The following is a 22,214-nucleotide window of genomic DNA, read 5'->3' as shown; positions in this document are numbered from 1 at the left end:
AATAAATGAGACTAATTTGCTACCATCATCTACTAAACAATTGTAATATTTCACTTACATTTCCCACATTTTTACCGAAGTTTAAGAACTATGTGAAGAGCCATTAAAGGGTGGGAAGACAGAGAGAATCTTATAATGGAATAAAAACACATTCAGATCACAGGAAAATATCATACCAAGTAAAGTCCAGGCTACAACATTGGTTGGTTCCAAGCAAGTAGCATCCTCAAAGAAAATTTCCGCCTGCTCATAGTTCTCCATCAGGACAGCCAGGACACCACAGAGCAACAAGCTGAGTAGAGACCACCAACTTGATTAACAACAGGGTCCCATGCCATAGTCATGGAATCAAGACAACTTCATATAGAAGCTTATCTGCTCCTACTCATTCCACATCTCCCTTCACTGTACCTGTGGATGTGGTTCTGGTTGAGGGAAAGGGCTCTCCGAAAACACTCCTGTGCTTTGATGTTGTCCTCAGTTAGGAGGCAGAAGGCACCATAGTCCAGCCAGTGTTCCAGGTTCTGGGGCTCACGAACCAGCCTCTACCACATGAAGTATCAGGAGGGCCAAGGTTATTGTGACACTATGTCATATTTTTTCATGCACATAACATCACACAGAAGCATTCCATAAATACTATGAGCTCTATGAAAGCAGAAACTGTGACTTCTTTTTTGCTTACCATGGAATTCTGAATGCCTAGTACACTCAATGTTCTGGCTTATAGTAAAGTCAATAAGTGTTTACTGAAATAAATATAAAAATTGATTGCTTTCTAGTGTTAGTGTCTGGTCACTACAAGCTCATCCAATTACTTGGGAACCTAAAGATCAATTTTATGGTTCATTCTAAAGATTCATACATAAGCATCTCTGTCATAGTCTTGAGATGGCAAATAGTTTATCTACAAATTTGTTGGGTTTTTTGTTTGTTTGTTTTTAAACATATCTTTATTGATTTCAGAGAGGAAGGGAAAGGGAGTGAGAGAGATAGAAACAATGATGAGAGAGTCATTGATCCACTGCCCTGCATGCACCCAACTGGGGATTGAGCCCACAACCCAGCATGTGCCCTGACCAGGAATAGAACCTTAATCTCCTGGATCCTAGGTCGATACTCAACCGCTGAGCCATACCTGGTGAGGCTACAAATTTGTTTTAAAAAAGTACCTTATAATAAGTGAAAACTATAAAATATTGCTGAAAGAAGTTAAAGCAGACATAAATAAATGGAAACACATCCATGATCATGGATTGGAAGAGTACTAAGATGTCAATACTTCCCAAATCAATTTACAGATGCAATCTCTGTAAAAATCCCAAGGTATTTTTTGCAGAAATAGAAAAACCCATCCTAAAATTCATATGGAATGTCAAAGAAACTGAATAGCCAAAGCAATCTTTAAAAAGAAAAACAAAACTGGATGACTCATACTTCCTGATCTCAAAACTTACAAAGCTACAGCTTTTTTTTTCCACAACAGGTTTGCTGTCAGAACACAGGTGCTGTGAAAACCACCACTAAATCCAAGCCAAAATCCAAGCCAAAATGGGAAAAGCCTCATATCAACATCATTGTCATTGGACACGTAGATTCCAGCAAGTCTACCACTATTGGCCATCTGATCTACAAATGTGGGGGATCAACAAAAGAACCATCAAAAAATTTGATAAGGAGTCTGCTGAGATGGATAAATTGAAAGCTGAACGTGCGTGTGGTATGTGACCATCATTGATTCCCCAGGACATAGAGACTTTATCAAAAACATGATCATAGGCACATCTCAGGCTGACTGTGCTGTCCTGATTGTTGCTGCTGGTGTTTGTGAATTTGAAGCAGGTATCTCCAAGAATGGCAGACCTGTGAGCGTGCCCTTCTGGCTTACAAACTGAGTGTGAAACAACCGATTGTTGTTGTTAACAAAATGGATTCCATCAAGCCACCTTACAGCCAGAAAAGATACAATAATATTGTTAAAGAAGTCAGCACCTATGTTAAGAAACTAGGCTACAATCCTGACATCATAACATTTGTGCCAGTTTCTGGTTGGAACAGTGACAACATGCTGGAGGCGAAGTGCTAACATGCCTTGGTTCAAGGGAAAGTCACCTGTAAAGATGGCGATGCCAGTGGAGCCATGCTGCTTGAAGCTCTGGATTGCACCCTGCCACCAACTCATCCAACTGACAAGCCTCTGAGTCTACCCCTCCAGGACATCTACAAAATTAGTGCATTGGTACTGTCCCTGTGAGCTGAATACAGACTGGTGTTATCAAACCCTGCATAGTGGTTACCTTTACTCCAGTCAACATTACAACTAAAGTAAAGTCTATTGAAATGCACCATGAAGCTCTGAGTGAAGCTCTTCCTGGGGACAATGTGGGCTTCAATGTCATGGCAATGCAGCTGGTGACAGTAAAAATGAGCCACCAATGGAAGCAGCTGGCTTCACAGCTCAGGTGATTATCCTGAACCACCCAGGCCAAATCAGGGCTGGCTATGCACCTGTGCTGGACTGTCACACAGCTCACAGTGCTCACAGATTTGCAGAGCTGAAGGGGAAGGCTGGTCGTCGTTCTGGAGAAAAGCTGGAAGATGGCCCAAAGTTTATGAAATCTGGTGATGCTGCCATCATTGATATGGTTCCTGGCAAGCCCATGTGTGTCTCTGACTACCCTCCTTTGGGCTGTTTTGCTGTTGGTGACATGAGACAGACAGTTGCTGTAGTGTCATCAAAGCAGTGGACAAGAAAACAGTTGGAACTAGCAAAGTCACCAAGTCTGCCCAGAAAGCTCAGAAGACTAAATGAATATTATCCCCAATACCTGCCCCCCCAGTCTTAATCAGTGGTAGAACAATGATCTCAGAACTGTTTGTCTCAATTTGCCACTTAAGTTTAATAGTAAGAGTGGCTAATGACTACAGTGCATCATAAAATGAATGAAAGAAGAATGTTTTAGGGACTATTGGGGGTTGGGTTGTGTGTGTGTGTGTGTGTGTGTGTGTGTGTGTGTGTGTGTGTGTGTGAGAAGAGAGAGAGAGAGAGAGAGAGAGAGAGAGAGAGAGAGAGAGAGAGAGAGAGAGAGAGGAAGAGAGAGAGGCAGTTTTTAAGTTATTAAGTTTTTAAAATCAGTACTTTTTAATGGAAACAACTTGACCAAAAATCTGTCACAGAATTTTGAGACCCATTAAAACAAAGTTTAATGAGGAAAAAAAAACATACAAAGATACAGTAATCAGTGTGGTGCTTGTATAAAGACACACAATTAGACCAATGGAATAGGACAGAGAGCCCAGAGATAAACCCTTGCATATATGGTCAAACTATTTTTGACAAAGGTGCCAAGACCACTCAATAGGGAAAGAACAGTCTTTTCAACAAATGATGCTAGAAAACTGGATATCTACATACAAAAGAATGAAGTTGTACCCTTACCCAATACAATCTACAAAAAATAGAATTCAAAATGGATCAAAGACCTAAACATAAGACCTAAACTATAAAACTCTGAGAAGAAAACTCAGGACAGTAGCTTCATGACATTGGACTTGGCAATGATCTCTTGACTATGATACCAAAGGCACAGGCGATGAAAGAAAAAATAGACAAACTGAACTTTATAAAAATTAAAAACTTTTGTACATCAAAAGAAACTATCGACAGAGTAAAAACATAACTCACAGTGGTTTGGGGAGAAATGGGGAAAATGTGTGCATATTATATATCTGTTAAGGGGTTAATATTCAGAGTACTGTATATAGAGAATTCCTAAAACTTAACAAGATAATATTAAACAACCTGACTCAATGGGCAGATGACTTGAATGGATATTTTCCCAAAGATCTACAAATGGCCAAAAAACATAGGAAGAGATGCTTAACATCTCTAATCATCAAGGAATCAAAGCACAATGAAATAACACGTCTCACCGATTAGGATAGCCACTATCAACAAAACAGAAAATAACAATTGCTGATGATGAGGTGAAAAAATTAGCATTCTTGTACAATGTGGGAATGTAAATGGTGCAGCCACTTTGGAAAACAATAAGGCGGTTCCTTGGAAAATTAAAAATAGAATGGCCATATGATACAGCAATCCCACTTCTGTGTATATACCCATGAGAACTGAAAGCACAGTTTCAAAGAGATATTTGTGTATCCATGGTCATAGCATAAAAGCTAAAAGGTACAAGCAACCCAAGCGCACACTGACAGATGAATGGATAAGCGAAATGTGGCATACACATACCATAGAACATTATTCAGCCCTAAAAAGGAAGGAAATTCTGACATATACTTCAACATGGATGAACCCTTACGGACATATGCTGAATAAAATAAGCCACTCGCCATGGGACATAATTTATTTATGTAGACTGATGTTTTGAACTTGTTGTAGTCTAAATTTTCCTCTGTCAATTAATTTAGAAAATATTTCCTCTTGAAAAAATTATAAATGTGAAAAGATATTCAAAGTCACTAGTTATTAGAGAAATGCAAAATGAAACCACAATTTGATATCACTTCAACCCATGAAAATGACTATAACTTTTTTAAACAATGAACAATAACAAACATTAGAGAGAATACAGAGAAAATGAAACCCTCACCCATTGCTGGTGGGAAGATAAAATATTAGTACAGGCCTTTGGAAAACAGTTAGGCAGTTCCTCAAAAAGTTAAGCACAGAGTTACCATATGACCTAGCAATTCCACTCCTTAGCATACACTCAAGAGAACTGAAAACATATATTCATACAAAAACTTACATACTTTATACATGAATGTTCACAGCAGCATTATTCATAATAGCCAAAAAGTGGAAACAGTCAAATGCCCATCAATAATGAGTGAAAAAAGAAAATGTGTTCTATCTTTACAGTGGAATGGTATTTAGCCATAAAAAGTAATAAAATATTAATACATGCTACAACGTAAGTGACCCTCAAAATATGATGCTAAGTGAAAGAAGGCAGTCACAAAAGACCTCCTATTACATGATTCCATTTATATAAACTGTCTATAATAGGCAAATCTATATAAAGAGTAAATCAGTGGCTACCTCAGGCTGAGAGTGAAGTAGAATGAGGAGTGACTATTAATGTGCACAGGGTTTCTTTTTGGGGTGACATAAATTCTCTAAAATTAAATTGTGATATTGCTGTGAACCTAAAACTTCTTTTAAAAAGTCTATAAAAGCACAGCATAGGGAATATAGTCAATAATAATTGTGATAACTATGTATGGTCCCCGGTGGGTACTGGAAATATCAGAGGAAATACTTTTTAAAGTATGACTATCTAATCACTATGCTGTACATGTGAGACCCATGCAAAAATACTGAAAGTAAACTGTAATTGAAAAATTAAAAAGCAAACACATTTAAAAAAATAAAAATAATGAAAATTACATATTAAAAATTAGATTGTGGTGATGTTACAAGACTATAAATACAGTCTAGTAAATACGACTATACACTGAAAATTTTTTTACTGATTTTAGAAAAAGGGAGAGAGAGATAACACAACGATGTGAGAGAGAAACATCAATCGGCTGCATCACGTAGGCACCCCAACCAGGGATTGAACCAGCAACCTTAGTAGGTGCCCTGACCAGGAATTGAACCCTCCATCTTTTGGTGCACGGGAAGACGCTCCAATCAACTGAACCACATCAGCCAGGGCATGACTGTGCACTTTTATTTTATTTTTTAAATTTATCTTTAATGTTGAAAGTATTACAGATATCCTCCTTTTTTCCCCCCATTGATCCCTCCACCCCACAACTACCCCTCCCTGTCCAGGCTTTCATCACACTATTGTCTGTGTCCATGTATATATGCATTTAAGTTCTTTGATTACTCTCTCCCCACCCACTCCCCCACCCCCGCCTTCCCACTGAAATTCATCGGTCTGTTCCATGCTTCTGTTTCTCTGGATCTATTTTGTTCCTCAGTCTATTTTGTTTATTAGAGTCCACATATGAGTGAGATCATGTAAAACTGAATCAGGAAGAATCAGAGAACCTGAATAGGCTAATAACAGCTGATGAAATAGAAGCAGCAGTAAAAAAACTCCCAGCAAACGAAAGCCCTGGTCAGGACACCTTCACAGGGGCGCTTTCTAATTCTTTAAGTAGTAGGGTTAGATAGTTTACCAAAAATTTTTCTTGCTTTTTGAGGTAGGCCTATAGTGCTATGAACTTTCCTCTTAGGACTTCTTTCTCTATGTCCCATAGATTTTGGGTTGTGTGTTCATTTTCATTTGTTTCCCAGAAGTTTTTGATTTCTTTCTTAATCTTATTAGTAACCCATTCATTGTTTAATAACATGTTATTTAGCCTCCATGTGTTTGAATGTTTTTGAGTGTCTTTACTGTAGTTGATTTCTAACTTCATGCCACTGTGATCTGAGATGCTTGATACGATTTTAATTTTCTTGAACTTGTAGAGACTGGTTTTGTGTCCCAACATGTGGTCTATCTTTGAGAATGACCCATGTGCACTTGAGAGGAATGTATACTCTGCAGCTTTAGGGTGAAATGTTCTGTAAATATCAATTAAATCCATCAGACCTAGTGTGCCACTTAGAGTTACTGTTTCTGTGTTGACTTTTTGTCTGGAAGATCTATCCAGTGAAACCAGTGGGGTGTTAAAGTCCATGACCATGACTGCATTGCTGTTGATCTCTCCCTTAAAGTTCTTAAGGATATTGCTGATAGGTCCTTATTTATTGACATTTTAATTCTTTGATTTTTTTAAAAAATGTATCTTTATTGATTTCAGAGAGAGGAAAGGAGAGGGAGAGAGATAGAAACACCAATGATGAGAGAGTCATTGATCGAGCCCGCAACCCGGGCATGTGCCCTAACCGGGAATCGAACCCCGATCGCCTGGATCCTAGGTCGACGCTCAACTGCTGAGCCACTCCCGGCTGGGCTTTTGATTTTTTTTTTTTTTTTAAGACATTTTAATTCTTGATGCCTGTTTCTCTCTCTATTTCAACTTCTAATTACAGCAGTCTCTTTAACATTTCCTGCAATGTAGGTTTGGTGGTGATAAACTCCTTTAGCCTTTTTTTTGTCTGGGAAGCTCTTTATTTCACCATCTATTTTGAATGATAGCCTTGCTGGATAGAGTAGTCTTGGTTTCAGACCCTTGTTTTGCATTAGCTGGAATACTTCATGCCATTCCCTTCTGGCCTGTAGAGTTTTGGATGAGAAGTCATCTGACAACCTTATGGGAGCTCCTTTGTAGGTAACAGATTGCTGTTCTCTTGCTCCCTTCAATATTCTCTCTTTGTCTTGAATTTTTGGCATTCTAATTATGATGTGTCTGGGCGTGGGCCTCTTCGGATTCTTCTTGCTTGGGACTCTCTGTGCTTCCTGAACTTGCATGACTTTTTCCTTCACCTGGTTAGGGAAGTTTTCTGCCATTATTTCTTCAAACAGGTTCTCTAGTCCTTGCTTACTTTCAACCTCTTCTGGCACTCCTACAATATGAATATTGTTACGTTTCAGGTTGTTCCACAGCTCCCTTAAATGGCCCTCCTGTTTTTTTAATTGTTTTTTCTTTTTGGATCTCTGACTGAGTGATTTTTTCTATCCTGTCTTCTAATTTTCTGATTCGATCCTTAGCTTCCTCTAATCTGCTCTTTATTCCTTCCAATGTATTCTCTATTTCTGCTATGTCATTCTTCATTTCCTTCATAGTTTCCATATCTTTTTTCATGCTGTTGAGCATCCTTACAATCAGTATCCTGAATCTGATAGATTGCTTATCTACATTTCATTTAGCTCTTTTTCTGGAGACTTCTCTTGTTCTTTCATTTGGGGCTTGTTTTTTTGTCTCCCTATTTTGTCTGCCTGTTTGGGTTTGTTTCTATGTATTAGGTAGGCCTGCTAGGACTCTCAGTCTTTTTGTAAGGCCTTTGGTACAGGCCAATGTCAGACGCTGTTTGTGACTGGCTTTGAATACTCTGTTTGGAGCTATCAACAACCCTAGGCTTGAGGTCTCCTCTGCTGGGGCTGGGTGCAATTGGACAGGACCAAGATGCATACCAAAGTCTGCTTTTCCAAGGACAGGGTCCAGAAGCAGATCAGGCAAAGAGTCAAAGCACTCTGAGGTCTGCCTCTGCCTGCAGGCTGATTGATCTGATTCTCTTAATGAGCTTCGGGCTGCAGAAACGCCACAGGGTGGGGCAGCTGGTAGTTATCAGTCTATTAATGAGTCTCAGGTTGTAGAAACTCCTGGCATAGGGCAAGAGATTTTCCAGCAGGGTAGGGAAATTACTTCCCCCTCCAGGCAAAAGCAGTAAATTGTCTGCCTGAGAAAAATGTCCTCTGCAATATGGGGGCAATGACTCAGCACAGGAATCCAGACGGGTGCCTTCTGATCTCAAATCGCCAGAGCTGAGATATCTCTCCAGACCTTTAGCTACTGCCTGTGGGAGCCCAGCCAGTCCTCCCGTGCCGCTACACTTCCTACCAGTCTCTATGCGGTCTCCACTTTTCCTCCTTGATTATGAGGGTGCTCTCCAGCTCGTCTTTAGCTGCAGTTGATTATTCAGGATGGTTTTTCTGTATTTTAGTTGTAATTCCAGTTTGGTCCCAGGAGAGTGTCATTGTAGCTTCCACTTAGTCTGCCACCATCTTTAATCTCTCATGACTGTACACTTTAAATGGGCGAATGTTATGGCTGGTGAATTATATCTCAATAATTAAATAAGTATAAATGAAAGTTCAGACCATTTTCTCATATATATATTTTCAGCTCGTGATGCATGTAGTAGGCAGTACTAACAAAACTAGAGAACTCAAATGTCATTCATAGCACCATATAAGGGCTAAGTAAATCATACACATCCTGAGGGCTCAGTAAATGTTTGCTGAATTTGTTGAACACAGGTTTTTAAAAATTATTTACAAGAAATTAACACTTTTTCTTTTGGTATACAGTTCTATGAATTTTAACACATGTATACCTTCATGTTACCATCACCAAAATCAAAATACAGAACAGTTCCACCATCCCAGAAAACTTCCTTGTGCTATCTTTTTATAGTCGTCTTTTCCCTTACCCATAACCTCTGGCAACCAGTAATCTGTTATCCATCATTACAGTTTTGTCTTTTCAAGAATGTCATATAAATGGAACCAGACAGTGTGTAACCTCTGACAGTGGCTTTTTTCACTTGTATAATGCCTTTGAGCCAAGTTGTTGTGGGTCTCGGTTGTTCATTTATTTTAGTGCTGAGTAGTATTTCATTATCTGGACAGATCATAGTTTGTTTAACCATTCACCCTTTGAAGAACATTTGAGTTGCTTCGTGTTTGGGCAGTTATGACTAAAGCTGCTATAAGCATTTGTGTACAAAAGATTTCATTTCTTTAAATAAATACAAGGGAACGGGTCATATGGTAAATGTATAAGAAACTGCAAAGCTACTTTCCAGAGTGGCTGTATCACTAGGCATTTTCTCCAGCAAAGTAGGAGGGTTTCAGTTGATTTTTATCCTTACCAGTACCTGGTACTGTCAGCATTTTTTCGTTTTAGTTATTCTAATAAGTATGCAATGGCATCTCATTCTGGTTTTAGTTTGCATTCCCTAATGGCTAATGTTGTTGAACATCTTTTCATGTTCTTATTTATCATTCTTAATTCCTCTTTAGCAAAGTGTCTGTTCAATTCCTTTGCCCATTTTTATTTGGTTGTTTTTTTATGGTTGAGTTTTGAGAGTTCCTAATATTCTGGAAACAAAGCCTTTGTCAAATATATGTTTTGTAGATATTTTCTTCTATTCTGTACCTTTTATTTTCTTAATAGTGTCTTTCACAGAGCATATGTTTTTAATTTTGATGAAGTTCCATTTATCTATTTGTTGTTGTTGTTAATGCTCACCTGAGGATATCTTTTCCATTGATTTTTTAGAGAGAGTAGGAGGTAGGGAGGGAGAGGGAAGGAAGGAGGAAGAGAGAGACAGACAGAGAGAAACACCAATGTGAGAGAGACTCATTGATTGGTTGCCTCCCGCATGCGCCTGCCTAGACCAGGGCCAGGGACTGATTGAACCTGCAACCCAGGTACATGCCCTTGACCAGGAATCAAACCCGTGACTCTGTGGTACATGGGCTGATGCTCTAACCACTGAGAACATTGGCCAGGGCTATCAATTTAAAAAAAAAATTTTATATAAATCATGCTTTGGTGTCATGTCTAAGAACTCTTTACCTAACTCCAGGTCATGAAGATTTTCTCCTCTGGTTTCTTCTAAAAGTTTTTTAGTGTTATATTTTACATTCAAATCTATGATTCATTTTGAGTTGACGTTTATACAACATTTGAGGTTTAGGTCAAGTGTTCATTTTTTTGCATGTGATGTCCGACTATTCTAAAACCACCTTTTGAAAAGACTATCCATTGTCCATTGAATTTCTTTTATATCTTTGTCAAAAATATAATATCCTTGTTTGTGTGGATCTATTTTTGGACTCTGTTTTATCGATCTGCATGCCTGTCCTTTCACTGATCAGGTTGGATTTTAAACAATAAAAAACTACTGTTTATTATACCCATATTGTACAAATAACAGTAACAACAACCATTAGGAAGATGTTTAATTACCTCTTCATAATATACTGTCGCCATTTCAAAGTTCTCATTGACTTCTGCTTCAAATGCAAAGAGTCGAAGCTGTTCACTACTCTTATGAATGGTTGGAACAGCACCTTGGACATCATCTGGCATGGTCTTGTCAACATCAAGATGTTAGGCAGGCAAAAATGAAACAATTACAAGTAGAGAAGTTTAATTAGAATAAACCAGATCTGAGACTCAGTCATGAGGTCTAAAATGATATTGAGGTTTCTTACAGTCTTGTCAATACAGTAAGACAGTGAGAGTGAACCAAGAGAGAAATATCAATGGTGAAAGAGAAGCTCAGGGCCCTGCCAGCGTGGCTCAGAGGTTGAGCAGAGACCTATGATCCAGGAGATTGAGGTTCGGTTCCCAGTCAGGGCACAGGGTTACAGGCTTGATCCCCAGTAGGGGGCGTGCAGGAGGCAGCTGACCAATGACTCTCAGCATTGATGTTTCTCTCTCTCTCCCTCTCCCTTCCTTTCTCTGAAATCAATGAAAACATATTTTTTTAAAAAAGGGAGAATCTCAGGTATCTAAATACCAGTAGTCTGAGCTCATGGAAGTGGGTAAAAATTGCTTAGGGCAGAACTGTTTTCCTCAATCCCCAGGGCAGTCAGTATAGTACTCCTAAGCAAGTTGCCTCTGACCTCATCAAACAACTTTATTATTATTTTCTAAATATGTTTTGATTGACTTCAAAGAGAGGGAGAGAAAGAGAGGGAGAGAAACATCAATGATGAGAGAGAATCGATCTGATGCCTCTTGCACACCCCCAACTGGGGATTGAGCCCGAATCCTGGGTATGTGACCTGACCAGAAATTGAACTGTGACCTCCTGGTTCATGGGTCAACCCCAACCACTGAGCCACACCAGCCAGCTCAAACAACTTTATTTTCTCTAGTGTACAGGACAATTATAATTTTTAGGTGCCAAGACATGAAAAAAGTTGACACACTAATTAGAGTCTTCAAATATCAAGCAAACAGGAGACTAAAGGTAAAGCTTTGGAAACTACATCTAGACTTCTAGTGAGATACATAGACAGACAGACTCTACAAAGGAGAAATTATAGAAATAGCCAGAAAAGTAGGAGGACACGCAGAAAAATAATTCATCGTATACACCTAGATAGGAAGCAAGTCTTATGTAATAAGTAATCTCCTGGGTCAGAAGCTCTGGCCCAGGAAGACCCTCCCCCCCAATTCTTTAATTAGAAGGAAAAATAACATCAGCGACTTTAACGAAGTAGAGTTGCTAAGGGATATGAAAAGTAAAGCTAAATTCGAGATGGACCAAAGAGAGCTTCTGATGATTGATTAATGCCTCTTATCTTTGTTCTTCTTAAGTTGGATGGTCTTGACCTCCAAATCCCTTCAGCAACACACTTCCATACCCAAACCAAAAATACTCTACCTCTACTATCCCAGTCCCTGAATCCACATTACAAGGCTTCCGCCCTTTAAAACTGCTCTCTGATTTCATTTCCTTCACTTCCAATATGCCTATCATTTCCCAAGCAGATAAGCCTAGGCCTCATGAGCATCCACATACACTACTCTACCACCAGCACACTCAAGTCCCAGGTTCCCTTCTCCTTCTCCTGCACATGTCCTGAAAGCTCCCAAATTAAAACTCTCCTACAATCTGACCTCATTTTTAGATAGAAGCTGCTATCTGGTCCTGAGGAAAACTGCATACACATAGAGATATCTGAGCTGCCCAGACTCTTTGCCATTCAGTCGTAGCTGAAAGGCCTTTGATACACTCAGCAGTCCATGTATTTGTCCTTGTTCAGAAACATATGCCGTAAAGTGATGCAGGATGTAATTTTTTTTCTCTTCCTTCAAGCTTTTCATTCAACCCTTATCCTCTTCACTTTCAATAAAAATGTTACTTTACAAAGGAAATAGAAACCACTAGGCAAGAAATCCCTCAACTTTTCAACTCCACACCTATATGGTTTATTTCTGCGTCCATCGTATCTCTTCCTTTCGGTCTCAGAGAAAGAGGCATGGCACCCTCCCTCCCGTGTTTTAAGGTTAATCCTTCCACCTAACTCTTAATCCTTCCCCACTGTACACCCTGGGCTGCCATCCATTATCCCCTTTCCCTCTACTTTCACATTCTCCCAATCTGCTGGCTCCTTTTCCCAAATCTGTGAACATGCTAAAGACTTTTCCATCTTAAAAAAAATCTGTAATTTCTAGCTTCTACTATCCCACCTCTTCCTTTCATCTTCCAACTTTTTGAATTTATATTTACCTGTTTCCTAATCACTCATTTACTCCTCAATTCATTATAATTTGAATCCACTCTATTAGCCCAATGAAATTAATGTAAAGGTTAACAATAACCTCATTGTTAAATTTAATGAAAACTTTTCAAACTGTTTCATTTTCCCCCATTTTTATTGAGATATAATTGTCATACATCACTGTATAAGTTTAAGATTCACAGCATGATGGTTTGACAGACATATATTGTGAAATGATTACTGCAGTAAGTTTAGTTAGCATCCATCATCTCATAGATACAATAAAAAGAGAAAGCAAAAAAGGGGAAAAAATGTATTTTCCCTGTGATGAGAACTCTTAGGATTTACTCTCACATATATTATAGAAGGGTTAACTATAGTTATCATACTGTATATTATATCCCTAGAACTTATCTTATAACTGGAAGTTTGTACCTTTTAACCAACTCCTCCTTCACCCCAGCTTTTGTTTTTCTTAAATTCCTAGGAATATTAGACAATGTTGACCACTTTTTCTTCTTAAAATTTTCTTCCCTTAGCTTCTGTGACACCACTATCTTCTGGCTCTTTTGACTTTTAGCAATTCCCTTGCCTCTTTTACTCACCCATCCTTAAATGTTGGTATTTCCTGGGATTCCACCACCACCTCGCCCCTCTCTCTACTCATGTTTTCCTCAGCAGCTTCATCTATGACCATCATTTAGCTCGCATCTATATACTCACAGCTCCCCAAATTTCATTTCCAGCTCAGATCTCTCACTTAAGCAAAATCCCACTAGAACCAATGTTCAAAATTTAATTCAACATCAGTTGCATCCCACCAAATTTACTCAAGTTGTATTTCTTGTCCTGGTTAATGGAACTGCCAGCTACCCAGTCACAAAGCCTTAAACTTAAGAATTTTTTACTTCTTTTCCTCCATACAATGCGCTAATCAATTAGCATCACAGTTTCACCACCTCTAGCCCACCCTGCATACTTCTATCAGAGTGCTTTGTACAAAGCCTCCCTCCATACTCCCAACTCCCCCACCTCCCAACTCCCCCACCAGGAACTGGCTCATCTCCAGCTTCTCTGTCCCTCACCACTTCAACCTCCCCTCCTGAACTATCTGTGGTTTCTATATATATCACATTCTTTCAAGTTCCCAAGTCTTTCTGATGTTCCCTAGGACTCAAATGCTCCCAAACACCTACCCGGAGAACAACTTTTTAGCCTTCAAAGCCCAATTCAAGGCACGGCTCCTCTGTACATCCTTCCCTGAAAGGTCTCACAGTCAGGTTTATCACTTTTTCGTTAGGCATCCCCTACCTTGCTCTACCATGGACACCCTTCTGTCACAGAACTTACCTCACTCTACTGCAGTTATTTTGTATTTTGTGCCTGTCTCTACTAGACAGGGACTCCTTGCGGACATAAGGCAACAGTAATTGCCATCTCATGCTCAGTTTCTTTCCAAATCAAATCATTCATATCAACCGTGCCCAAGGCAGGATTGTACTCTTAGTCCTAGGATACTGGACACTCCTCTCCTACCTTTTCCAGGAGGTTAAGGAAAGTGAGAGAAAAGCAATGGTGGCATAGGAGAAAGAAACAGTGAAGGAAAGAGCAAATAGATTAGGGGGTTTGAGGAAGCATAGCTGGTTAGAGACGGACTACCAGGGGGACAAAAAGACTGATTGTTGTAACTGTTTTCAAATAAACCACAACCACAAAAATTAAAAATGATCAAATGAAGGCAAGATGCAAGCTGCGCAAATAATAGATATGAACAGACAAGTGTGAGGAAAGCAGACCAGCATCCTCAAATAAAAAAGGTATACTTGATGTGTCATTGTCATGCAGGTATAATATCTGGAAACTCAGTTTTTCTTTGTTTTGATTGTCAGTCTTAAAGACAAAAAGTGAGAATTGCACATCACAGAATAAATAGAATGATCATTTTCATGTCATAATTTAAATGGCCCGTTTTATCTCTTTTTTATCTATCACATTTATGACAGTTACGAAATTGATTTTCTAGGAAGCTGAAAGAGATACACCCTGTTCTCCTCAATATCAGTCTTATAAGTTTGGCAGTTTCTTATTCATCTTTGTGTTTCAGTCCCAAGCACAAAGCAGACTCCTCAATAAATGTTTGTAGAATTAAGGAAGAAAAGCAGCAAGGAAGAAAGGGACCATTCAGAGGAAACCTGATGCCCTGCGGAGAAAAGGAAGGGCTTTCAGTTCCTGAACACCTACCTGGTTTAAGGCCACATGCATCTGATCCACCAAGAACACATAGAGCTCACTAATGAATGTCTGCAGTTCCTCCTGGCTTTCAAATGATGTTGTTTTCAAGTACTTCTCTCTCACAATCTTCACCACAGCATGCTGCAGGAGACACGGATCAGAGGTCTCACAACACAGCCCAGCACTCTGCTGACAGCACAGGCCTCCCTTGAGTTTCTGGTCTAAGGCTCATCAGAATTTCAGAAGGTAATTGGTTTCTCCCTTGGTGACTGATAAGCTGTTGGCTCTCAGATTTCTGCCTAAACAACATACTCTATATGACTTCTTTTCTTGAAGTCATCATTATCACTAATATGATCAACGCAGGACTCGTACTGTGTAAAGAGTGTCATAAAGCTGAAGAAAACTTTAGTATTAGGTTTATGTAGTGTGTGTCTTTTATGGTGACCACATGATCCAAAGGAGAAAGGCCTGATTTGAGAATCTAGATAATGGAATTCTGGTTCTAATTCTGCCACTGTACAACCTCATAAATTATTTTATACTTGGTACCTCAGTTTTCTCATTTGTTAAATAGATACGTACTTTTGGTATTACTATCTTACTTCAGATGATGATTGAGAAGCTAAAAAGAAACAATGAGTGGTAAAGCTTAAATGCTAAACAAATAACATATTGCTATAGCCAGGAGAGCTGTCCCCCCCCCCCCCAGCTAATATTATTGCGAGGTTTTATATCATAAAGGTTTTATAACATAAAGCACTTTCCATGCATTGTTATTTAATGCTCATAATGGCACCATGTGATAATATTAATATTATCCCTCCTTGTTAAGCAAAGAAATTGAGGCTCAGAGAGGTAAAGTCACTTGACTAAGGTCATCCAGCAAGTAATGGCAGAACCAGAATCAAACTGAGATGTGACCCTGCCACCTACTGAAAACAGCCTCTTGCCTCCATTAGCATCCATTGTTTTTGCTTTATTACTTCCACATGCTTTCTTTGTATTTGTTTAGTACAGTACAGGGCACATAATAAATGTGCACAGAGAGGCAGTGCAGTGTAGCAGTTAAGAACGTGATTTCTGGAACCAGAATGCCAGAATTTGCATCCCATCTTTGACCTTTACTAGCTCTGTGATCTTGGACAAATTACTTAACCAACTAATGTTGCAGTTCTCTGCCTGTAAAACGGGGATTACCTACCTCATAGGGTTGTTGTGAGGATTAAATTAGTAAAGTATGAAGCATTTAAAAATTTGTCTGGTATACGGCAAACACTAAATAAACATTAGCCATTATTATTCAGGAAATTATTATTAAGTAAATATTTCTCAAAACCCAGTGATTCTATGGACTAGGGAAAGGTTTGTAATAGGAGACAGAGATAATTAGTCATGGAATCAGTCCCAGGTATAGAGTTTCTCCCTGCTAGAGCAACCTGAAATCTGACTCAAAATCTGGCCTAGTCTCAAGTGAAAAATCAGTTTCTTAAAAGCTCACATTTGGAAAGGATACTAAACCACTCCTACAGAGCAGAGCCTCTCCCAACATTCTGTCATGGAGAACATAGCTCTTTACACCAGTAGCAAGAAAGGTAGGAGTATAGCAGAGGCAAACATAACCACAGAAAAAATGACAACTAGGTATGTAGAGGAGATGCTTCATAAAACCCACAGAATAATTAAATAAATGAACATTTACCTTGAGTTGTTCTTTGAAAGCAAAGTATTTTCCAGAGCAGTTTAGTTCATAGTTGAGCTGGCATTTCTGCTCCTCCAGGGTTTCACTATCTATATCACCCCCCAGTTTGGTCACCTCTTTTCCAAACATCATGTGATACTCATCAAGAATGGCTCTAGAAATGTTCTTGATCTGCATGTGGTAGTCACTCACCGCCTAGGAAAATATAAAATGTCTGGTAAAGAGACCTCAAAGAGATCAAGACATGGAATGGTTTTCTGAAACTGGATTGTGTTCTACATTCAATACTACTTTAGGTATAAATTGCCCTTTTCTTCCCAGCTCAGAGATCATCAACCAAAGATTAAACACTGAATACTATTCATTGTAAGTCACTAGTCACAAAAAGATACAGGAAGGAAAATATGTGAAGCTACAATTTTTCACCCCTGATGAAAAACACAATGCAGAATCCATGCCTTATTTTCAAAAGATGCACTCAACACCTTATTGCTTATAATTTCACCTTGGCTTTGGCACTTGCCTTCTGAGCTCCTCCTGTCCTGCGGGTAAGGGGTGGCCTTGGAGGAATCATTTCCTTGACCCTATATAAGGAAACAACAACTTTATTATCTGCAGATTTATATTCTCTTATTTCCCACCACCAAAGAGTCTTAGTGGGGGAGATCTAAGTTCTGTTCCCCCATCATACTTGAGCACTGTTCTATTGTCTCATGTAAAAACCTAGACATAAACCCCAGAATATTATATAGCTATGGACTTGATAGGAAGGAAGCAAAGAAGCAGCTACTCAGAGAGTAGCTAAGTTGTACTTTTGGCTGATTTGAGCCCTAACTTTACCATTACATATTGTTTTCAAACAAATGCTGTGTAGAAGGGGATGCTTAATTCAGGGGTTTTAGACAGAAATGAGTGTTATGATTTTAGGTGCACTCAATAGAGTCTCTGAAAACAAAGCTTTGGAACTTTAAATGGTACAGGCAAATGAAAACTTTTCTTTCCTCTTAATCTAGATCATAATTTATAAGGCTGCTTTAAATTACAATAATACCATGCTTTATGGTGAGTAAAAAATATATTGTGTCACTATCAAACTATTTACACCAAAACTTCTACCTTCCACTTTTAAGACAGTTTACAAGAACCTGGGTGTAATTAAGTTATAGCTTTTCCTCCTTATAGTTTCAGATTCCTGCTGAAGTATATTATAATGCCTTGGAGTCTATAATCAAATTCACTAAGAAAACAATCCCATTTACAATTGCATCAGAAAATAAAATACCTTGGAATAAGTTTAACCAAGGATGTTAAAGAGCTGTGCTGGCCAGCCGGGAGTGGCTCAGTGGTTGAGAATTGACCTAGGATCCAGGAGATCGTGGTTCGATCCCCGGTCAGGGCACAAGCCCGGGTTGTGAGCTTGATCCCCAGTCAGGGACATGCAGGAGGCAGCTGGTCAATGACTCTCTCTCATCATTGATGTTTCCATCTCTCTCTCTCTCTCTCTCTCTCTCTCTCTCTCTCTCTCTCTCTCTCCCTCTTCCTTCCTCTCTCTCTGAAATCAATAAAGATGTATTTAAAAAAAAAAAAAAAAGAACTGTGCTCAGAAAATTATAAGATGCTAAAGAAAGAAACTGAAGAAGATACAAATAAGTGGAAGGATATACCATGTTCATGGATAGGAAGAATTAACATCATTAAAATGACCATACTACCCAAAGCAATTTATAGATTCAATGCAATTCCTATCAAGATATCAATGGTATATTTCACAGAACTAGAACAAATATTCCAAAAATGTATACAGAACCATACAATACCCTGCATAGCCATGCAATCTTGAAAAAGAAGAACAAAGGTGGAGGAATCATGCCACCTGATATCAAACTTATAATACAAGGCCATACTAATCAAAACAGCATGGTACTGGCATAAGAACAGACATATAAATCAGTGGAACAGAATATAAATCCACACCTTTATGGTCAATTAACATTCAACAAATGAGGCAAGAACATACAATGGGGTAAGATAATCTATTCAATAAATGGTGTTGGGAAAATTGGACAGATACATACAAAAAAATGAAATTAGACCACCTTCTTACACCATACACAAGAATAAAGTCAAAATGGATAAAAGACTTAAATGTAAGACTCAAAACAATAAAATCCTTGAAGAAAACACAGGCAGTAAATCTCAGACATTTCTCGTAACAATATTATTTCTGATATGTCTCCTCAGGCAAGGGGGAAAAAGGAAAAATAAACAAGTGGGACTATATATATCAAACTGAAAAGATTTTGAACAGCAAAGGAAACCATCAACAAAATGAAAATATGACTCACTGAATGGGAGAGCATATTCATCAATGATACATCTGATAAGGGGTTAATATCCAAAATGTATAAAGAACTTATACAACTCTACACCAAAAACACAAACAGTCCAATTTTAAAAAATGAGCAAAGAACCTGAATACACACTTCTCCAAAGAGGATATACAGATGGCCAATAGACATATAAAAAGATGCTCAAAGTAACTAATCATCAGAAAAATGCAAATTCAAACCACAATGAGAGATTATCTCACACCTGCCAGAATGGCTATCATCAATAAATCAACAAACAACAAGTATTGGTGAGGATGCAGAGAAAAGGGAACATTTGTGCACTGTTGGTGGGAATGCAGGTTGGTGAAGCCACTGAGGAAAACAGTATGGAGTTTCCTCAAAAAATTAAAAATGGAACTGCCTAATGACCCAGCTATTCCACTTCTGGGAACTTATCTGAAGAAACCCAAAACACATGATTCAAAAGAATATATGCACCCCTCTGTTCACAGCAGAGTTATTTACAATAGCCAGGATTTGAAAGCAGCCCAAGTGCCCATCAGCAGCAGAGTTAATAAAAAAGTGGTGGTAGCTCTGGCCAGTGTGGCTCAGTTGGTTGAGCATTGTCCCATCCACCAAAAAGTCACTGGTTTGATTCCTAGTCAGGGGATATGCCCAGGTTGCAGGCTTGATCCTTAGTAGGTGGGGTGCAAGAGGCAGCTAATTGATGCTTCTCTCTCACATTGATGTTTCCCTCTCCTTCTCTCTTCCTCTCTCTCTAAATATATATATATATATTTGGTATATATATGGTATAAAAGATGCATGTGCCACTACAAGCAGGTAATTCTCAAAAGGAGACTTCCAAATGACTAAAAAATATCTTAAAATATTTAATCTTACTAAATAATATATAATGTAGTTTAAAATTAAAATGAGAAACTCTTTCCCTGTAAAAATAGCATAAATAAAAAAATATTGGGGTGCTGAATATATGAAGGAACAGGGTAGAACTGCAAACTTTTGGGAAAGCAATTCAGGAATATTTAGTAAAACCCTTAAAAATATCTGTAGTGAATAGCCGTCAAGATAAAAGCTATCAATTCCTTCCACCCTTCAGCATGGTTCTCCTCACATCAAGAGGTGAAGTCTAGACACCAGTAAAATGGCAGTGTCGATAACTCCAAACTCCCATCTCTCCACAGAAACGTTGAAGAAAAAAAAAAACTGTCAGAACCAACTTTGTCAGAACTCTGGGAAAACAGTCAAAGGTTTATAGCAACCAAACAAATACTAAATCAAGAAAAAGGAAATTTAAAAAGAGTAGGGGAACTTTGTACATTTTTACTGGCCCCTGCCCCACTCCATCTCCAATTTAGTGGCAGTCTTAAAGATAGGTGCCAACATTTCCAGTGTGGCACACTGGTTGTTGGTTCTGGAGGAGCAGAGCAGAGCAGAGCAGAGCAGAGCAGACCTTATTTGCAAGTTTTTGTTTGTTCTAACTTATCAGAGGCTACCTGTAGGGCTGACATAAGACACTCAACTCTGTTTTTCCTAATTTGAAACCCACTGAGGGTACAAAAACAGTGGGTAGGAATTGCTAAAAAATATTATAAGGTTATCAAAAACTCAGAGCTCTGTGGGACAAAAAAATATGGTTAAGACATACAATATATACCACATAAAGCTCAGGAGGAAAAGCCAGAGAGTATTTTTAGGAAATTAGGGTATTCAAATGTAGTTGTATATACTGGGGAATTTAGAAGCCATACACATGCTCAGGATTGGATATGTGCTCAGAAAAAACCTGAAAAGACCCTAAGTTTCACCAATGATTGATCTATAGTCTCAGTGCAAGCAGGAAGTGAAAGATAAGGTAGAATTATAAACAGCCTGATTAAGTGTTAAAAGAATGGCCCAGTGCCCGGCCAGGCATGGCTCAGCGGTTGAGCATTGACCTAGGATCCAGGCGATAGGGGTTTGATTCCCAGTCAGGGCACATGCCCGGGCTGCGGGCTCGATCAATGACTCTCTCATCATTGATGTTTCTATCTCTCTCTCTCCCCTCCTGTCCTCTCTCTGAAATCAATAAAGATATATTTTTAAAAAAACAAAAAAACCCAGAATGGCCCAGCACAGTCATCTGCAAAGACAAAATTTTTTTCTTGTTTTGGTTTTGTTAGTTTGGTTATATTAAGGTCCTGACATTCAAGGAAATCTTAGTCAAAACACTAGCTGAACACAAGCTACAACTTAATCAAAAACAGCAAATCCCAGGAAAGGCGAAAATTTCATTTCCAAAATTCCCACATTCTAATATACAAATGTCCAGTTTTCAACCAAAAAAATCACAAAATATACCGAGAAACATAAAACTATGGCATTTTCAAATAAAAAATAAATTTACAGAAACTATCCCTGAAGAAGTCCAGACACTGGACTTGCTACAAAAAGATGTTAAATAAACCAATTTAAACATTCTCAAAGAGCTAAAGAAAACCACAAAGGACTAAAAGAAACCAGAAAAATGATGTCTGAACAAATTGAGAATACTAGTGAAGAGACAGAAATTATAAAAAAGGAACCAAATAGAAAGTTTGGTGTTGACAAGTACAATAACTGAAGTGAAAAAGTCACTAGAGGGTTCAACAAATTTGATCAGACAGAAGAAAGAACCAAGACAATTGAAGTTATTCAGTCTATGGAAACAAAGAAAAAATGAAAAATAGTGAACAGAGTCTAAAATCTGTGGAACACCATCAACATACATATTTGTATAACCAACAAACACATTATGGGAATACAAGGAGAAAAGAGAAGGAAAGTGGCAGAAAGAATTTTGAAGAAATGATGGCCAAAAATTCCCCAAATTTGATGAAATACATGAATCTACACAACCAAGAAGCTTATCAAACTCCAAGAAGGATAAAATCAAAGAGCTCTACACTAAGACACATTATAGTCAAATTATCAAAAGGAAAGAAAAAGAGAAAGTATCAAAAGCAGTCAGAGGACTGACTCATCACATAAAATTAAGAGATAATTTCAATAATG

The 22,214-nt window shown here is 38.4% G+C and overlaps 1 protein-coding gene across 1 annotated transcript in view; it reads right to left on the bottom strand.

The window, feature by feature from the left end:
- CFAP70 (cilia and flagella associated protein 70) overlaps positions 1 to 22,214 on the bottom strand; it is an 83,925-nt gene that overhangs the window by 20,521 nt on the left and 41,190 nt on the right. The window contains 6 exon segments of the mRNA XM_016224088.2: positions 177 to 292; positions 412 to 545; positions 10,627 to 10,752; positions 15,138 to 15,269; positions 16,831 to 17,025; positions 17,354 to 17,414. Of these exon segments, the coding sequence (XP_016079574.2) occupies positions 177 to 292; positions 412 to 545; positions 10,627 to 10,752; positions 15,138 to 15,269; positions 16,831 to 17,025; positions 17,354 to 17,414 (764 nt within the window).

This window comes from Miniopterus natalensis, chromosome 14 (assembly GCF_054644295.1).
Source record: "Miniopterus natalensis isolate mMinNat1 chromosome 14, mMinNat1.hap1, whole genome shotgun sequence".
NCBI lineage: Eukaryota > Metazoa > Chordata > Mammalia > Chiroptera > Miniopteridae > Miniopterus > Miniopterus natalensis.
Note: the sequence above shows the minus strand (reverse complement) of the source record. Positions and strands in the feature narration are given on the sequence as shown.